Source organism: Beta vulgaris, chromosome 6 (assembly GCF_026745355.1).
Source record: "Beta vulgaris subsp. vulgaris cultivar EL10 chromosome 6, EL10.2, whole genome shotgun sequence".
NCBI classification, from domain to species: domain Eukaryota; kingdom Viridiplantae; phylum Streptophyta; class Magnoliopsida; order Caryophyllales; family Amaranthaceae; genus Beta; species Beta vulgaris.
The window spans coordinates 58,705,860-58,725,381 of record NC_079207.1 but is presented as its reverse complement, the minus strand read 5'-3'; the positions used below and the strand labels follow the sequence as shown (position 1 = coordinate 58,725,381).

The window sequence follows — 19,522 nt, the reverse complement described above, 5'->3', positions numbered from 1 at the left end:
CTATATATGTAATATTATGTTGGGCTAGCTTTGTATGTTGTATGGCTAATCAAGCCTAGTAGAGTATTGTATACTCTTAGGATGTAATTAGATTGTTTGACACGGCTAAGCAAGGCAATGCATCAAAATCATTAACCTAATCACTTCCTTTCTCTCTCCTGCCGTTTCATTGTGTGTCCCTTATTACTTTTCCTGCATTATTTTCATATTAATTTGTCGATCTTGTTACCTTTCTGCTACGCTCTTATCAGGGCCGTCTTAAACATTTTGGAGGCCCTGTTCTAATTTTAAAATTTGGGCCCCTTATATTTAGAAAAATGAAATTTTCATAATAAAAAAATATGTATTAAAAAATTATCAAAATACGATTATATTCTTATAAATTGAATCCATGAAAAGTTAAACTACTTTTATTAAAATGGTAAATAAAATCTCAATACAACTTAAAGCTATTATTAACCTCCTACATAAAACGAGCTATTCTTCTAACGCTTTTTGAAGCAAATTCATCAACCAAATCTTCATATTGTATGGTCTCCAAAAGATCATTCTCAATTGCTATTAAAGCTAATCCATTAAGCCTTTCTTGTACCATGGTGGACCGCAAGTAAGACTTCAACAACTTCAATTTTGAAAAGCTTCTTTCTGCGGAAGCAACTGTCACAGGAATAGTCAATAAAATTCTATACGCAACACTTACATTAGGAAAACAATCTATGCCCTTCAAAAAATTTAATATATCAATAGGTCCCATTTTTTCGTTGGGCAATATTCCTCTTAAAATCTAACTCCACATATAATTCTTTCCCATTGATGTCAGATTGATCATTATGTTTTAATGCCTCTTCAAAATTATTACAACAAGACAACAAAGTTAGATGATCCAATGATTGTAACTTGCGCAAGTCAAACAAGAATCCAAAAATACTTTCATACTCTTGATATTGCTCAAATCTCTTTTCAAGGGAAACAACGGCTTGATCAACAAGGTAAAGAAAATAAGTAACTCTAAAAGACTCCTCCCCAGATAGCTCAACTGATGGGGTATCTGAATTCTCATCAAAATTTCTCTTTCTCCTAATTATACGTCTTTGAGGAAATATTGGCTCAATATTCATTTCAATAGCAATTTCCTTAGCATTATCCAATGCATTATAAAATCCAGTTTCTCTATATCCTTGAAAAAATGATATTAGCCCCTTTATTTTTTCCATAGCAACATCAATAAGCATATCTTTTGATTGTAAGAGCTTGCTAACTATATTAATTGCAGATAATATCTCAAACCAAATGATTATTGCCATTAAGAACTCAAAATCACCAAGCTCATTTGTTGCTAAGGATTTTGCTTCACTTTTTATTTTAGAATCAATATCATTTTCTGATACCTCAAGTAAAGCTTCTCTAAAATCTGACATTTGAGATCTTATAGCTTTAACACTATCTACACGACTCTCCCAACGAGTGGATGATAATGACTTTGGAGTCAATCCTTTTACATTATCTTTCAAAATTTGCCACCTTTTAGTAGAATTTGCAAAAATTGTATAAATTCGTTGAATAACTCCAAAAAAATCTTTAGCTTTACCACATGAGTTAGCCATATCACACAATGCTAAATTAAGACTATGACAACCACAAGGAGTATAAAATGCTCTCGGATTAATGTCTAAAAACTTCTTTTGAACACCTTGATGTTTTCCTTTCATATTTGATCCATTATCATATCCTTGTCCTCGTGCATCAAATATGTTAAGATCAAGATTTTTCAGCTCGTTTTGTAAAACATTAAAAAGTCCTTGGCCAATTGTATCATTCACATTTAAAAATCCTAAAAAAGATTCCTCAATGCTAACAGAATTTGAAGAAACATCAACATATCTTATTATCAAAGACATTTGCTCTTGGTGGCTAACATCGGGTGTACAATCAAGTATCACGGAGAAATATTTTGCTTGTTTGATTTTTTTAATGATTTCAGTTTTTATTGCACAAGCAAGCAAAAGTATTAACTCGTTTTGGATGTTATGGCCAAGATAATGCAAGTGAACATCGTCATTTGTAACACGTCTTACATGTTCTTGAACAACAGGGTCAAACTCTGCTAACATTTCAATTAAACCCAAAAAGTTACCATTGCTATTTTGGTACAATTTCTTTTAGAACCCCGAAAGGCCAAACTATGTTTAGCAAGGAATTTCACTATTGAAATGATTCTTTTCAAAACATTCTTCCAGTGCTCTTTCTCTTTTTCAATTAGATTTTGAGCTGTTTTATCTATAGTTTCATTCTTATTTAGCCTCAAACGCAGCTCATACCAAGTAGCCATATTATTAACATGTTCCATGCCTGTCTCGTGCTCTCTAAGTCTTTCACCAATATGTGCCCAATCACTAAAACCCTCGTTCGTCAATTGACCTCTACCAATCCCTCTTTTGAAAACCTTACAAGAAAAACAATATACTTTATCAAGCTCTTTTGAATAGACAAGCCAATCTCTATCGCACTTCTCCCCATTAGACAAAACTCTAGTGTATAAATTAGCAGTAAATCGTCTAGAAAATTTGTCTTTAGGACCCTTCACAATAGAAAGATCTCTTTTAGGACCTTTCATTACTAATACATCAATCTTTTAGAATCAAGGGCATCCCAGTTTCTTGGATCAAATATATCAAACAAAGGTTCAAATGAGGTTTCTTGCTTTTCATTATCATTACTATTATCCTCCACATCCTCATCATAGTCATTGTTAGAAACAACATTTTGATTATCCAAATTATCATTTTCAATATGCACATCACCTCTATTATCCGAGTCCACATTTTGATTCTCCATATCAACATTCTCGTTAGTAACCTCATTTTCAAGAACTTCATCATTTACCTTCTCAATATTTTGATTATTAACATGAATATGAGGCTCTTTTATAATAAATTTATCAAGAGCTCCTCTTTGGGATTGAGTTAACTCCTCAAGCCTTTTTTTTTTCTTACGTTTTTCATACCCAGATTCATACTTTCTAGTTTTAGGAGGCATAGAAAAAAAACAACTAAGGTGTAAATCACACAATCAATAATTTAACACGTAAGTAAAAGTAAAAAAAAGAGCGAAACAACCTGACAATTAAGCAATAATACTCCAAATTATGATGAATATTCCCCAATTAATCAATAATTATCCAATGATTTCAACCTGAAAAAATCAAAGAAAAAAATTTCTTTAAAATATACACAATATCATTAATCCTTAAAATTATAAAACAATTGTGATCTCATTGCAACCACACAACACGAACTAATATGCAACACTTCTAATATTAAAAGCTTTTAAACACTTCTAATATTACCCCAAACTTACCCCAAACTTTTAGACACTTCTAATATTACCCCAAACTTACTAAACACTAAATGACGGAAGTCAGGGAACTAATATGCAACTCAAAATTCAGATAACATAGAACATTAAGTACCCATTTCAAGTTTCAACCTTTTTACACAATTCACACCAAATTGGATACCCAAATCTTAATTCACCCATATAATCCCCCTGTTTCAGCAATCAAAAACAGAAAACTAAAAATACCCATTCATATTCCATCTTTCCTTCATCAATTAAGTTTCAAAAAGAAGAAATTACAACCCAAAAAATAAAATACAAAACTAAACCACTAAACAAAGCAATGAAAACTCACTGTATGACGAACACTCAAAAGCTTTTCAGAAGATTCATTAGTGGGAAGCTTAACTCTAACCTCAGAAAAACTTGCATATTACATCATCATCTTAGAAAACCCAACACACAGGCAACATAACAGGGCCTATATTTGCATAAAGCTACAACAGTACATAAGACCATCAACGCCACTAATTCTTAAAAAAAAAATTTTGATAATTGGGCTTGTTGTTTTATTGAATCTAATATTACCCCAAACTTGACTATCAATAATGAAAGCATGACTACCAATTACGGATTACCAGTGAGGCAGTGACTCACACTAATGTTTACAACACTCTTCAAACTACCTTCTACAATCCTACAAAAATCCAATTGCTAATTTGGGGTAACTTATAATTAATTTTAAAATTGCTATTACTTTTGTCCAAATACATCACACAGCCATTTCAAACCAATATATTAAACAATAAACACAAAAAACTGATAATTGATAAAATTAAACACAATTGATGGATTGAATAATTACCTCCAAATAATGTATTAGTGAATGATAACTATGCTTTCCCTTCCGATCAAAACCCGCTGCAGCCTTTCAGAATCAACACCCAGCCCACAGGCCCGTCGACCGAACGCCAAAAATTTTCACCCACAACCTTCACAACTTATTTTGTCTCGCCAATTTCCAGATGAAAAAATTGAAGATATGAATTTTAATTTATTTTGTCTCAGAATTAATTGATAATTGATGAAAAAATATAAATGAATTCGAAATATATAAATAGTGAAAAACTTAGCCGTTAATGGAAGATTGAATGAATAAATCTGAATTGATATTTTCATATTTTAACAACGGTTGATAAGGAATGAGTGAGAGAAATTTGGGAAGTTGTTAAGAGAAATTGAGAAAGGAAGGATTTAGAAGATTTTCAAAAGATAACAAATTTCTGAAAATTAGGAGAGAATTTAGGGGAAGTTAGAAAAAGAACGTGGTTTGGGTTTTCAGTTTTGCACGCAAGATTGAAGGAGAAGGCAGAGAATTAAACCAATTTTTTTTTTTTTTTTTTAAATGTTTGGGCTGCGATATTTTGGATTGGGCCCTCAAAATTTTGGGGCCCTGTGCTGATGGTCTGTTTGCACAGGCCATTGGCCGGCCCTGGCTCTTATACCTAACAGAAAATTATTGTTCACCATTGCTACAGAGAAGCAAGTCGAGCTATGAATCGGTCAGCTAACTATGGGAGGAACTTAGTCCCCACTCCCCAATATGATAATTCTTGAGGGCCCCAACGGGTCTTCGTGCTATTTTGTTGGAGGATTGGAGTGGAGTAGCGCTGATAAGGAAAGCTACCGCTGTTGCCGCTTAATTGTTTTCTTTTTAGTCTGTTTTATTTTCTAGATATTTTGCTTCTGTTGGGTTCTGGTCTGTTTTGAGCATGTTCCTTCTTTTCCTAGGTTTACTTGTTGTCTTGCTCCCTCTGTTTTTGCCCCTCTTTTGCAACAAATAATAAAGAAGAATCAAATAGCAAACCACTCGACAATATATATGAGCCACAATTAGAGATCAAGACTTACCATAAATAAGATATAGGAGCACATTACAAAGAAAGTCATTTGGAGTTCATACACTGCTCTAATTATGGAAGTATGATTTAATTTAGTGAACCATAATGAAAATCAACATTGATGTAATCAAATCTTATGACAAGCCATTTTCAAGGGAATGGGAGGATCCGAATAAGAACCGTCGACGATCCGATCAAAGACCCATTTGTTGGCTGCCTCAGTGTAATGGACACCATCCCAATTGATGGCTAGAGAAGGATCTTTACATGCTTTTCCTACTAAAATCTGTTTACCCTTCACTGTAACCTTCCCTCCACAGCTAACGTGCTGGTTATAATTGTACTTTCCTCCATGCCCACAACAAGCTCTCAATGATTGCTCAAAACCTAAAGAAAAAAGAGACGACAACAGTCAACAAATGAGAATATATTGTGTTGTACGTAAAATAATTTGACAAGAAAAATAGTTGATTCAAAGTGATTTTTTTTTTTTTTGGTGAATACACCTTATCGGAGGGACATTGGGCGACTTAGGGTCCCATGCGTAGCTCCCGGGTGCTACAGCAAGGACCTTGGGCATCGTAAGGCCGCGTCGCCCAGCGACCTCGCCCATGGTAGGTGGTATTCAGCAAGAAGCACCTACCCCCTTATTCAAAGTGATTTGAATATTCAATATTGTCATGTATTGTCTTGGTTAAACAAAAGTTATAAAGATTAAAAGAAAGGGTCGCATTTCGTAAATTGTACCAATGGTAATTGCATTATGGGGGCTTGTGAGCAGTATAGGTGGTCCATATGAAGTTTAGAAGGCATGCTTACTGATCAGCCACCTTCTTTTTTGGTCTTCTGTGAGTGTGCCTTCTTTCTTTTTCTATCCACGTGATATAAAGTGGAAAAGTTGTAGAGGTGGGCTGTCTTGGGCCACTGGGGCTCCCTGTTTTAGAATATTTTTTTGGGCTCTTTTTGAAAACCACATAGATAAGATGAATTTTCTTTAGGCTGTCTTCGTACAGGATCACTCATCTATAGGTCCAACAAGCCCCAAACTCCCCCACCCCATAACAATATTGAAATTTTTACTTCCACCAAGATTTAAACATTGGTCTCCCAAGTCCCATGTGAGAGATAGGAAGTCATACCATCGGACTATTTATGTAATTTTGCCTCTTCCCACATAAGTTGTCGTTACTAGTTTAAGACTTGATAATGACGAGTGACGAATTTGTTATAGATCATTAATACCATATTTGGAAATGTAATTATTGTTTACAATTAGCTTTTAGAGTTGCATCTATCAAAAACATTAGATATAATAGTGATCAAAGTTGTATACCAAAAACTACTCCATACAAGTCAAAGTTTTTTTTTTTTTTTTGAGGGGCCATACAAGTCAAAGTTAAACCACTGTCACAGTGTTAGTAATAAACTTTATACTTTCTCTGTTTTGTTGTAAATGAAACGTAGAGCATTAACACGGGTATTTAGGAGAGGACGGAGAAAGATAGAAAGAAAAAGAGGGACCCATGTGATGTGAAGAAAGATAGAGAGAAGTGAATACCAAATAAAGTAACGTTTAATTTATTTTAAAATGACCTAAAAAATGATAAGTGTTTCCTTTATTTAGACGGAGAAAGAATGTCTTATTTGAGACAAACTGAGCGCATCAAGTTATACATATATATATATCTAAAATTCAAAGCAAAAAAATGTCATGTTGCCATGTACAGTCCCCTCCTCCACACATTAAAATGAGACATTAAACAATAAAAATGTAAGTTTCACAACTCGGACTTTTGACCTCTCATTTGATAATGCTAAAGCACTAACCAACTACACTACAATACTCAATTGGTCTTTTTTGAAGGAAAAATCATTTAAAGACAATATAATATGTCTATTTTTGAAGATTCCAAATGCATGTTGGTAAATAATCCGAGGCGAATTACCCGGGACACGAACTAGTTTAATATTAAATAGAAATCTTATATAAATGTCTCTGTGGATCTTGCATTAATCACAGTTTAATCCTCTCCATAGCCACTAATACTAGGACAACTAATGCATCTATCATCATAAAATAGTAATAAAGACTTACCATATTTTCTAGCATGGCTGATGAGGTCATACTTGAGTGAATAGATATCAACGTATGTTATGGCCGCATGGGGTAACTTTTTTCTGAGGTGGACCACTACTTCCTTTAACTTTTGGTTGAAAACTTGGGCCACTTTGTTGCATGGACCTGTACATCCCACTTTGTCTATTTCGCTTGACTTTACTGCCACCCGATCCATCACATATGGTAAGCATCCGAATGGTCCTGTATTGTGTATCCAGAAATACCTCCCTCCTTTCTCATATATGTCCTGTTAATTTAGTGCAAAATATATATTATTATTATTATCATTATTATTATTAAAATGAATTTGTGAGAGAAGTGACGTAATTATTAGTCTATACTTCATTCATCTAAAATTAATCTATAATCATATTATTATGAGATGTCTGAGACAAAATTGTCACATTTGTTGTAATAAATAACTATAGAGAACTATACTAACGTACTAACTTAAATTAATGAAGTGGTGAATTGTCGCGAAGTCTAATATATATATATATATATAAAGCTCTTACATAAAAGAGATAATCGTTTTATTTATTTTAGAATGGAGGAAATATATAAACTAACTTAGATAGCATTTTTTTTCTATGTCAAAAATAGAATTTATCATGTACTTAATATGCTGTAAACTTTACCTTGACGACAGTAGTGAACTGACCCAGTACATCTGGGATGTTTGCTTTAACTTGATCACTTGACATATTGAGAAAATATCCAGCCGTCAGATCATTCTGACCAATATCAAATGTGTACAAAGCCTTTGAGAAATATTCTCCTTTCGGTAACAAATCTTTAAAAACATTTCCTGTTTCAATGCACCAAAAGTACATAGTAAGTAATTGATGTATACTTTTAAATTTTTAAACAAAGATATAAAGGAAAAGGAAAAGGAAAAGAGGAAAACTGACCTTTCTGACGAAAAGTTTGTGAACGACGTTGGAAATCATTGAATTCGTAAGATTGAATGTTCAATGAAATAGGGCTAAAACCACTTTGGTGAAGGGTGGTGTTTTGTGGTCTAATGGTGGATCCTGCCGTAGCGAAATTCGCCCCATGGCTGAAGTTGGATCCCACGGCATCAAGGTAGCCACTCAAATAAGGAAGTCCCAAGCTTTGTGCTATACAAAAATTAGTCTAATTTAGCCAAAAAGTAACTCATGTAGTAACAAAATTTGGGAAATGATATAGAAGTAGATAGGAGCAATCTTTTCAACAAATGATGATATGACATATAATGTGGATTTTTAATTTGCTAACAAACTTTTAACACGGAATGGATATATAACGGACATGTATTATTTCAAAAAGATATAAGATTCGTATACTTTCTTGAAATACGTCTTTTATTTGTATTATTTCAAAAAGATATAAGATTCGTATTTACAACTAACTAATAGGAGTATTTTCAAAAGTTTCAACAACAAAACTGTAATGGATTTTGGGAGAACGACAAGAGTTGAACTCATGTTCTCATTGTTCCTTTTCTTACATTTTTACTACTGATCCAAATGTTTTTCTTTTCTATTTTCTTCAAACAATTAAAACAAATACATTTTGCGGCCCTTATATCTTGGTGGCACTGTTCCGACGCCCTAATGGCTAATTGTGTAGGTCAAAAACCGCCCCTGTTTGCCGATTTGATAATATGATAAAGTACATTTTGGATTTTTAATTTGTTTCTAGAATTATAACACGATTTGATGATGTGATATAAAATGTGGATCCTTAATTTGCTTACAGAATCACAAACATTTGATAATATAAAATTGCCACAATAGTGTAAATGTGTAATTACGTAATCTATGCAATCTGGACACAGGTGACAATAATAATACATACACACAAGAATTTAGTTTCGCAAGGTTACATATGCGCTTAGTTCAGCACTCCATTAGCTTGTTCGAACTAAGCTTGACAAGAATGGTTAATGTTGGAGCATGTATTGAGCACAACCGAGCTTTAAATATTTCCTTTTGGACCTTGGCTTATCAATCATATGATTTGTGATTTTGTTCATTTGCATTTCGAGCTATGATACCTTTTTGGATGTTCATTGGCAAACGTAACAAGTTTAAGTGAAACAATTGAAAAACAAAATAATTACAAAGCAATGACAACTGTGTTGCCTCGAGAATAGCAAGGAATATATGGATTTGTTCAGCAAGTGGAGCAGAATATAAGTTTTTTGTTATTTTAGCACCTTGGAGCAGGATACCAATAATGCTTCCTGCTAAGCGTGCACATACAGACAAGTAAAACCGTGTAATTTTGGATCTAAATGGATTTTATTGATGCAAACAAATTAAGAGATATGGTGGAACATTATCTGTTCCATTAAAAAAAAATGAAGGTATGCTCACTTATAGAGGACATCTTCAAAGATGCAATATTACTTTGCACATTATATTGTACATTTAAGTTTCATTCTGAACCTTTTTTAATAAAGTATTTATAACTTTTCATTATATAGAAATAAAAAAAATTACACTATGATAAACTAAAAATACTCGAGCAAAATAGCGCTTAAATATGTTTGTCTTCATCACATAAAAAAAACAAAAGTAGCAAACACAGTCAAAGTTAGACTTGTACTTCAAAAGGAAACAAGAGTATTAATTTGTTTTCATTCCCAATTACTAACGAGAGGTTTTTTGAAGAACTTTGAGAGAGAATAGGATGAGGTTTAGAAAGAATATAACAAATGTATGGTGTTTTAGTATGTTTTAAGTTATAAAGAACTTTGAGTTTCTTATTAGAATGTAGCTCTTTTAATAATTCAGTACGTACCTAGAGCGTAAGATTTTTCTTCAAAAGAAAATAATCATACAAGTTGCTTAATATTGACACTTGAAGAAATGATGATTGGGATTTCTTCATAATTGTCGTTCAGTACATAATTCCACTAGCTTATCAGTTATCAGACTTATCACCTTATCATCCAAATTAATGCTATACTTTAATACTCTATCCTCATCAGGGCCGGCCAATGGCCTGTGCAAACAGACCATCAGCACAGGGCCCCAAAATTTTGAGGGCCCAATCCAAAATATCGCAGCCCAAACATTTAAAAAAAAAAAAAAAAAAAATTGGTTTAATTCTCTGCCTTCTCCTTCAATCTTGCGTGCAAAACTGAAAACCCAAACCACGTTCTTTTTCTAACTTCCCCTAAATTCTCTCCTAATTTTCAGAAATTTGTTATCTTTTGAAAATCTTCTAAATCCTTCCTTTCTCAATTTCCTTAACAACTTCCCAAATTTCTCTCACTCATTCCTTATCAACCGTTGTTAAAATATGAAAATATCAATTCAGATTTATTCATTCAATCTTCCATTAACGGCTAAGTTTTTCACTATTTATATATTTCGAATTCATTTATATTTTTTCATCAATTATCAATTAATTCTGAGACAAAATAAATTAAAATTCATATCTTCAATTTTTTCATCTGGAAATTGGCGAGACAAAATAAGTTGTGAAGGTGTGGGTGAAAATTTTTGGCGTTCGGTCGACGGGCCTGTGGGCTGGGTGTTGATTCTGAAAGGCTGCAGCGGGTTTTGATCGGAAGGGAAAGCATAGTTATCATTCACTAATACATTATTTGGAGGTAATTATTCAATCCATCAATTGTGTTTAATTTTATCAATTATCAGTTTTTGTGTTTATTGTTTAATATATTGGTTTGAAATGGCTGTGTGATGTATTTGGACAAAAGTAATAGCAATTTTAAAATTAATTATAAGTTACCCCAAATTAGCAATTGGATTTTTGTAGGATTGTAGAAGGTAGTTTGAAGAGTGTTGTAAACATTAGTGTGAGTCACTGCCTCACTGGTAATCCGTAATTGGTAGTCATGCTTTCATTATTGATAGTCAAGTTTGGGGTAATATTAGATTCAATAAAACAACAAGCCCAATTATCAAAAAATTTTTTTTAAGAATTAGTGGCGTTGATGGTCTTATGTACTGTTGTAGCTTTATGCAAATATAGGCCCTGTTATGTTGCCTGTGTGTTGGGTTTTCTAAGATGATGATGTAATATGCAAGTTTTTCTGAGGTTAGAGTTAAGCTTCCCACTAATGAATCTTCTGAAAAGCTTTTGAGTGTTCGTCATACAGTGAGTTTTCATTGCTTTGTTTAGTGGTTTAGTTTTGTATTTTATTTTTTGGGTTGTAATTTCTTCTTTTTGAAACTTAATTGATGAAGGAAAGATGGAATATGAATGGGTATTTTTAGTTTTCTGTTTTTGATTGCTGAAACAGGGGGATTATATTGAGGTGAATTAAGATTTGGGTATCCAATTTGGTGTGAATTGTGTAAAAAGGTTGAAACTTGAAATGGGTACTTAATGTTCTATGTTATCTGAATTTTGAGTTGCATATTAGTTCCCTGACTTCCGTCATTTAGTGTTTAGTAAGTTTGGGGTAATATTAGAAGTGTCTAAAAGTTTGGGGTAAGTTTGGGGTAATATTAGAAGTGTTTAAAAGCTTTTAATATTAGAAGTGTTGCATATTAGTTCGTGTTGTGTGGTTGCAATGAGATCACAATTGTTTTATAATTTTAAGGATTAATGATATTGTGTATATTTTAAAGAAATTTTTTTCTTTTGATTTTTTCAGGTTGAAATCATTGGATAATTATTGATTAATTGGGGAATATTCATCTAATTTGGAGTATTATTGCTTAATTGTCAGGTTGTTTCGCTCTTTTTTTTACTTTTACTTACGTGTTAAATTATTGATTGTGTGATTTACACCTTAGTTGTTTTTTTTCTATGCCTCCTAAAACTAGAAAGTATGAATCTGGGTATGAAAAACGTAAGAAAAAAAAAAGGCTTGAGGAGTTAACTCAATCCCAAAGAGGAGCTCTTGATAAATTTATTATAAAAGAGCCTCATATTCATGTTAATAATCAAAATATTGAGAAGGTAAATGATGAAGTTCTTGAAAATGAGGTTACTAACGAGAATGTTGATATGGAGAATCAAAATGTGGACTCGGATAATAGAGGTGATGTGCATATTGAAAATGATAATTTGGATAATCAAAATGTTGTTTCTAACAATGACTATGATGAGGATGTGGAGGATAATAGTAATGATAATGAAAAGCAAGAAACCTCATTTGAACCTTTGTTTGATATATTTGATCCAAGAAACTGGGATGCCCTTGATTCTAAAATGATTGATGTATTAGTAATGAAAGGTCCTAAAAGAGATCTTTCTATTGTGAAGGGTCCTAAAGACAAATTTTCTAGACGATTTACTGCTAATTTATACACTAGAGTTTTGTCTAATGGGGAGAAGTGCGATAGAGATTGGCTTGTCTATTCAAAAGAGCTTGATAAAGTATATTGTTTTTCTTGTAAGGTTTTCAAAAGAGGATTGGTAGAGGTCAATTGACGAACGAGGGTTTTAGTGATTGGGCACATATTGGTGAAAGACTTAGAGAGCACGAGACAGGCATGGAACATGTTAATAATATGGCTACTTGGTATGAGCTGCGTTTGAGGCTAAATAAGAATGAAACTATAGATAAAACAGCTCAAAATCTAATTGAAAAAGAGAAAGAGCACTGGAAGAATGTTTTGAAAAGAATCATTTCAATAGTGAAATTCCTTGCTAAACATAGTTTGGCCTTTCGGGGTTCTAAAGAGAAATTGTACCAAAATAGCAATGGTAACTTTTTGGGTTTAATTGAAATGTTAGCAGAGTTTGACCCTGTTGTTCAAGAACATGTAAGACGTGTTACAAATGACGATGTTCACTTGCATTATCTTGGCCATAACATCCAAAACGAGTTAATACTTTTGCTTGCTTGTGCAATAAAAACTGAAATCATTAAAAAAATCAAACAAGCAAAATATTTCTCCGTGATACTTGATTGTACACCCGATGTTAGCCACCAAGAGCAAATGTCTTTGATAATAAGATATGTTGATGTTTCTTCAAATTCTGTTAGCATTGAGGAATCTTTTTTAGGATTTTTAAATGTGAATGATACAACTGGCCAAGGACTTTTTAATGTTTATCACAAAACGAGCTGAAAAATCTTGATCTTAACATATTTGATGGCACGAGGACAAGGATATGATAATGGATCAAATATGAAAGGAAAACATCAAGGTGTTCAAAAGAAGTTTTTAGACATTAATCCGAGAGCATTTTATACTCCTTGTGGTTGTCATAGTCTTAATTTAGCATTGTGTGATATGGCTAACTCATGTGGTAAAGCTAAAGATTTTTTTGGAGTTATTCAACGAATTTATACAATTTTTGCAAATTCTACTAAAAGGTGGCAAATTTTGAAAGATAATGTAAAAGGATTGACTCCAAAGTCATTATCATCCACTCGTTGGGAGAGTCGTGTAGATATTGTTAAAGCTATAAGATCTCAAATGTCAGATTTTAGAGAAGCTTTACTTGAGGTATCAGAAAATGATATTGATTCTAAAATAAAAAGTGAAGCAAAATCCTTAGCAACAAATGAGCTTGGTGATTTTGAGTTCTTAATGGCAATAATCATTTGGTTTGAGATATTATCTGCAATTAATATAGTTAGCAAGCTCTTACAATCAAAAGATATGCTTATTGATGTTGCTATGGAAAAAATAAAGGGGCTAATATCATTTTTTCAAGGATATAGAGAAACTGGATTTTATAATGCATTGGATAATGCTAAGGAAATTGCTATTGAAATGAATATTGAGCCAATATTTCCTCAAAGACGTATAATTAGGAGAAAGAGAAATTTTGATGAGAATTCAGATACCCCATCAGTTGAGCTATCTGGGAGGAGTCTTTAGAGTTACTTATTTTCTTTACCTTGTTGATCAAGCCGTTGTTTCCCTTAAAAGAGATTTGAGCAATATCAAGAGTATGAAAGTATTTTTGGATTCTTGTTTGACTTGCGCAAGTTACAATCATTGGATCATCTAACTTTGTTGTCTTGTTGTAATAATTTTGAAGAGGCATTAAAACATAATGATCAATCTGACATCAATGGGAAAGAATTATATGTGGAGTTAGATTTTCTAAGAGGAATATTGCCCAACGAAAAAATGGGACCTATTGATATATTAAATTTTTGAAGGGCATAGATTCTTTTCCTAATGTAAGTGTTGCGTATAGAATTTTATTGACTATTCCTGTGACAGTTGCTTCTGCAGAAAGAAGCTTTTAAAATTGAAGTTGTTGAAGTCTTACTTGCGGTCCACCATGGTACAAGAAAGGCTTAATGGATTAGCTTTAATAGCAATTGAGAATGATCTTTTGGAGACCATACAATATGAAGATTTGGTTGATGAATTTGCTTCAAAAAGCGTTAGAAGAATAGCTCGTTTTATGTAGGAGGTTAATAATAGCTTTAAGTTGTATTGAGATTTTATTTACCATTTTAATAAAAGTAGTTTAACTTTTCATGGATTCAATTTATAAGAATATAATCGTATTTTGATAATTTTTTAATACATATTTTTTTATTATGAAAATTTCATTTTTCTAAATATAAGGGGCCCAAATTTTAAAATTAGAACAGGGCCTCCAAAATGTTTAAGACGGCCCTGATCCTCATATCAGGTGCTAAATATTCCACTTAAAAGGAGGTGGTGGATGAGATTTGTACCCGTGACCTTAATGTCATGCTGACTCCGATACCATGTCAAAGGACCAACTCAACCAAAAGCTTAAGCTGATGGTTGGAGTCTCAAGAATAATATAATACCTATCAGTAGATTTAGTACAAAGTAACAGAAATGAGAAGGAAACGCAAATGATTTAAAGTACCAAAAATATGAACATTACCAATGAAATCAATGATAAGGCGGCCATCGCAATATCTGCCAGCAGGGGAGTGGAAGAAGGTCTCGCCATGCGGCGGGCCGGCCTGCCCGAACGTGGCGGAGAAGCCGCCTGTGTCTGAGTTGGAGTCGCCAAAGTTGAAAATGGCTGGAAATTTGCATTCTCCGCCTAATGTGTTTTGCTCTACTATTTCTTCACACCAAGCTACTACTACTAGAGTTGATGCTAATGCTAGTAGTAGCACTATTATCTTACCACACTTCATTGATCAAAACGTGTGATTATTAAATTGCCGAAAAGAGAGGAAGAGTTTAGCTGTGGTTTTCGTCACTTGTATAGTTGTGTGGTTAAGTCTATTATATATATGTGAAGGGGTCCCAAAGAGAGGATGAAGAGTGTGAATTCGTCCAAGATATTATTAGGATGTTAATCATTTTTAGGTAATTTCACCGACAAATAATAGTATTCGTGTATTTTTGTGCTAAGTACCTTACGAAACTCTTGTGGTGGAAGGAGAGTGATGGATATTGTACGTGCCCGTGTGATTTTTTTTTTTTTTTTTTTTTTTTTTAAGGAGAAAAAAGCTTAGGAAGACTCCTAAATCGGAGGCCAACCTAAAACGTCCTTACGGACGAGGAGAGAAAAATCTATATCAAAAGGAGGAGTGAAAATCTGGAGATCATTGTAAGCATGCCCACGGTGCGCCATAGCATCTGCCACCTTGTTAGCCTCCCGAAAGCAATGATAGACCTGACAAACATCAAACTGAAGTAATAAAGCGTTAATATCAATAAGCATGTTTCTGATTTCCCAAGGAACTTTCCAGATATTACGAACCGAGTTGATAACAGAAAGATTATTGCCTTCCACAATTAGCTTAGGAATATTAAGAGAAAGAGCGGCTAGGAGGCCTTCCTTTAAACTCCAAGCTTCAGCTTGGAGAATAGAAAGACTTGTACCCAGGGAACGGGCACCAGCTAAAATAGGATCACCCTCACCATTCCGAATAATAAAACCAATAGCTGAACAACCATTACTGAGTTTAGAGCCATCAAAATTGAGCTTTAAAAAGCCAGGAGGAGGGGGGGACCAATCTAAGTTAGGACCAGAACGGGGCCGAGGGCGGGGGCGGGAGCAACTATGGGACACAGAATTCAGTTCCTCCGAGGAAAGAGCTTTAGACCAAGAACTAGCATAATTATTAATAATAAAGCTAGCTTTCCTGGAAGAAACAATTTCATCATTAAAAATCAGTTTATTTCTAAAGAACCACACAAACCACCAGACAAAGGAGAAAACAGCAATCTGTTTTTTAGAAGTAAGACTAAGGCAAGCTTCTAAAGAGGAACGGAAAGAAGAAAGATTAATATCAGAAAGACAAGCAGGGGGAGAAGGCCAATCAAAACTAGCCCGAAGATGAGAGAAAATGTCCAGGGTAAACGGGCAAGCAAAGCATAAATGACCTATGGATTCACTAGCATTGTTACAGAAAACACAATGTTGGGGAACAAAAATGTGGCTTTTTTCAAGCCGCGCTTTCGAAGGGAGGCCATCATTACAAGCTTTCCAAAGAAAATTTTTTATCTTTGGGGGGATATTCAGATTCCAAATCCATTTATATTCTACCGTATCAAAATTTGAAGGAAGAAAACCTTGAGACAAAAGAGCTCCAGATTTAACAGAGTACTCACCATCAGCTGTCAAGCCCCAGATGAGGTTATCCTCCTGATCACCAGAAGGAATATAGATATTACAGATATGAGAAACAACATGAGGGGGAACCAAAGCAAGAAGAAAGCAGGAATCCCAAGTACGAGAAGCAGAAATGCAAAGATTAACAGTATAGTTCTCAGTACCAGGGGGAGGGGAGATAATAGATTTGAGAGGGTACTGATAGGCCCAATTGTCAGACCAAAAATTAATTTTCTTCCCATCACCAAGTTGCCAGCGTAACCCTTTTTTGAAAGTATCACGGAGACTGAGAAGGTTACACCATTGCCAAGAAGCAGCCTTAGACGCCTTAATAGAGAATAGGCTATCATTTTTTATGTATCGTTTACGGACCAGTTTGACCCATAAGTTGTTATCCTCTTTAATAATACGCCATAGGAGTTTCATCTGCAGGGCTTGATTAGTCACTTCCGCTTTCCGGAAGCCCAGCCCACCAGCGAATTTCGGCTTAGAAATTTTTTCCCACCCTATAAGGTTGGGAGAAGAGTTGTCAGTATCTTTATTCCAAAAGAAATTTCGATAAGTTTTGTCAAGCTTGGAAAGAACGTGCTTAGGAAGCAAGAAGCTTTGCATTTGATAGCTAGACTTAGCAGAAAGATTAGATTGTAAAAGCACAGACCGCCCCGCTTGCGAGAGGGCATTAGCTTTCCATTTAGGGAGCTTGTTAACAGCTTTACTGGTGACCGGGCTAAAAGTATCCTTAGTAACCCTAGAACTTATGATAGGACACCCAAGATATTCACCCAGATCGTTAGTTTCCTTCATAGCTAATATAGAGGCAAAGCAAGCCTTATCCTCCTCCGAAACATTAGATGAGCATTGGAAAGATGATTTATGATAATTAACTAGTTGCCCTGACATGGAGCAGTATTTATCTAAAATTTGACGAATGATCAGACAACTGTAATTAGTAGCTTGGGCAAAAATCATAGTATCATCTGCAAAAGTGAGGAAAGGGACGCGCATTCCTGTTTTACCAATAGGAACACCAATGGGCTTAGCTGGGCCGGAAGCAGCAGAAGAGAGCAGTCTAGCAAGTAATTCAGCACATAGGATAAACAGATAAGGAGAAAGAGGATCGCCTTGTCTTATTCCCCTTGAAGGGAAGAATCTGTCACCTGGAATGCCATTGACTAACACAGAAAAAGACGCAGTAGAAATACAAGCTTTGATCCACTTAATCCACTGAGTGCAGAAACCCAGTTTTTCTAGAGTCATAAAAATATAACTCCACTCCAATCGATCATAAGCTTTTTCCATGTCTAACTTGATAGCGATCCAACCAATGCTACCTGATTTAGTTTTGAAAGATTGGAAAATTTCATGAGCAATCAATATGTTGTCTTGAATAAGGCGATCCGGGACAAAAGCCCCTTGAAGGGGATGGATGATCTTCCCCATAACCTCTTTAAGTCTATTAGTGAGAATTTTGGAGATGATCTTATAAATAGTTGAACAAATACTAATTGGGCGAAAATGATTTGCTGACGAAGGGTTGTCAACTTTTGGAATAAGGGCCAAGAAAGTATGATTAATTTCCTTCAGAATAATCCCAGAATGAAAAAAAAGCTTGAACTGCCCGAATAACACTATTGCCAACAAGAGTCCAGAACTTTTGAAAAAAGAACGGGGGAAACCCGTCAGGGCCCGGAGATTTGTCTGGGGCTAAATCAAAAGTTGCATTTTTTATCTCTTCACCAGTGACCCAGGAGGTCAAGAAACAATTATTTTCATCAGAAACAATACATTCAAGAAGAGAAAAGTCAAGATTTTGATCAAAAGAGATAGAACCATCCGAAGAGAATCGAGAATAGAAGGCATTAGTAAGTTCCTGAGCAATGAGAAGGGGATTACTCACTAAAGTACCAGTGGAATCAGTTAGTCCCTTAATTTGATTTTTATTACGTCTGATTGAGGCATGCGAGTGATAATAAGAAGAGTTGGTATCACCTAGCAGGAGGTAGTTTGTCTTACTTTTTTGCTTCCAATATTCATTACTAAAAGAAAGAAGATCTGAACGTTTGCGAAGAAAAATTTCTTGTTTAGCTTGAAGAGCCGGATCATCAGGGAGAATAAGCAGACTTTCCTGAATTGAGGATAGTTGGACATCTACATTTCTTAGTTGACGAAAAATGTTACCAAATTGGAATTTGTTCCAATTTTTTGATTTTGCCTTCAAAAGCTTGCATTTTTTAACCAACCGAAACATGTGCGAACCAACAAATTGGGTACACCAAGTTTTCTTGACAAGAGTATCATAGTCTTTTCTAAGGCACCACATTTTTTCAAAGCGAAAGGGGGGGGGGGCTTTAGAAGTCTGATTAGGGAGATAACTTAAAGAAATTTGACAATGGTCGGAGGAAGTAAAAACATGATGAAAAATTTTTGCTTGGGGAAAAAGAGCTAACCACGAAATACTAGCTACTCCTCTATCTAAACGTTCATGAATATTACCATTACCCGATTTTTTTTTTCGCCAAGTAAACTGTTGCCCAGTGAAAGGAATTTCAGTACAAGGAAGATGAGAAAAAATGTTGGACATTGTAAGAAATCTGACTGCTGAGACAGGCGCACCCCCCATTTTATCATTTGGGTTTGAGATTTCATTAAAGTCACCAATAATTATATAAGGAAGAGA

The 19,522-nt window shown here is 34.2% G+C and overlaps 1 protein-coding gene and 1 pseudogene across 1 annotated transcript; both read right to left on the bottom strand.

The window, feature by feature from the left end:
* Positions 1–740: 740 nt before the first annotated feature.
* Positions 741–5,085, bottom strand: LOC104899120 (uncharacterized; annotated as a pseudogene).
* A 134-nt stretch (positions 5,086–5,219) lies between these two features.
* On the bottom strand, positions 5,220–15,638 carry LOC104897149 (GDSL esterase/lipase At3g26430). Its single transcript, XM_010683975.4, has 5 exons — positions 15,157–15,638; positions 8,268–8,477; positions 7,995–8,164; positions 7,333–7,603; positions 5,220–5,624 (listed from the first exon to the last, which is right to left on the bottom strand). The coding sequence occupies exons 1-5, from the start codon at positions 15,416–15,418 to the stop codon at positions 5,365–5,367; spliced, it is 1,173 nt and encodes a 390-aa protein (XP_010682277.2). The 5' UTR covers positions 15,419–15,638; the 3' UTR covers positions 5,220–5,364.
* Between the last annotated feature and the right edge of the window lie 3,884 nt (positions 15,639–19,522).

What these genes read in the sequence shown, in the direction of transcription:
- LOC104897149 (XM_010683975.4), bottom strand. Translation starts at nt 15,418, where the DNA reads ATGAAGTGTGGTAAGATAATAGTGCTACTACTAGCATTAGCATCAACT. An exon ending in CCTTATCATTGATTTCATTG is followed by an intron (nt 8,478 to 15,156) that starts GTAATGTTCATA and finishes ATTTTTGTATAG; the next exon opens with CACAAAGCTTGGGACTTCCT. An exon ending in AGTTCACTACTGTCGTCAAG is followed by an intron (nt 7,604 to 7,994) that starts GTAAAGTTTACA and finishes CTAAATTAACAG; the next exon opens with GACATATATGAGAAAGGAGG.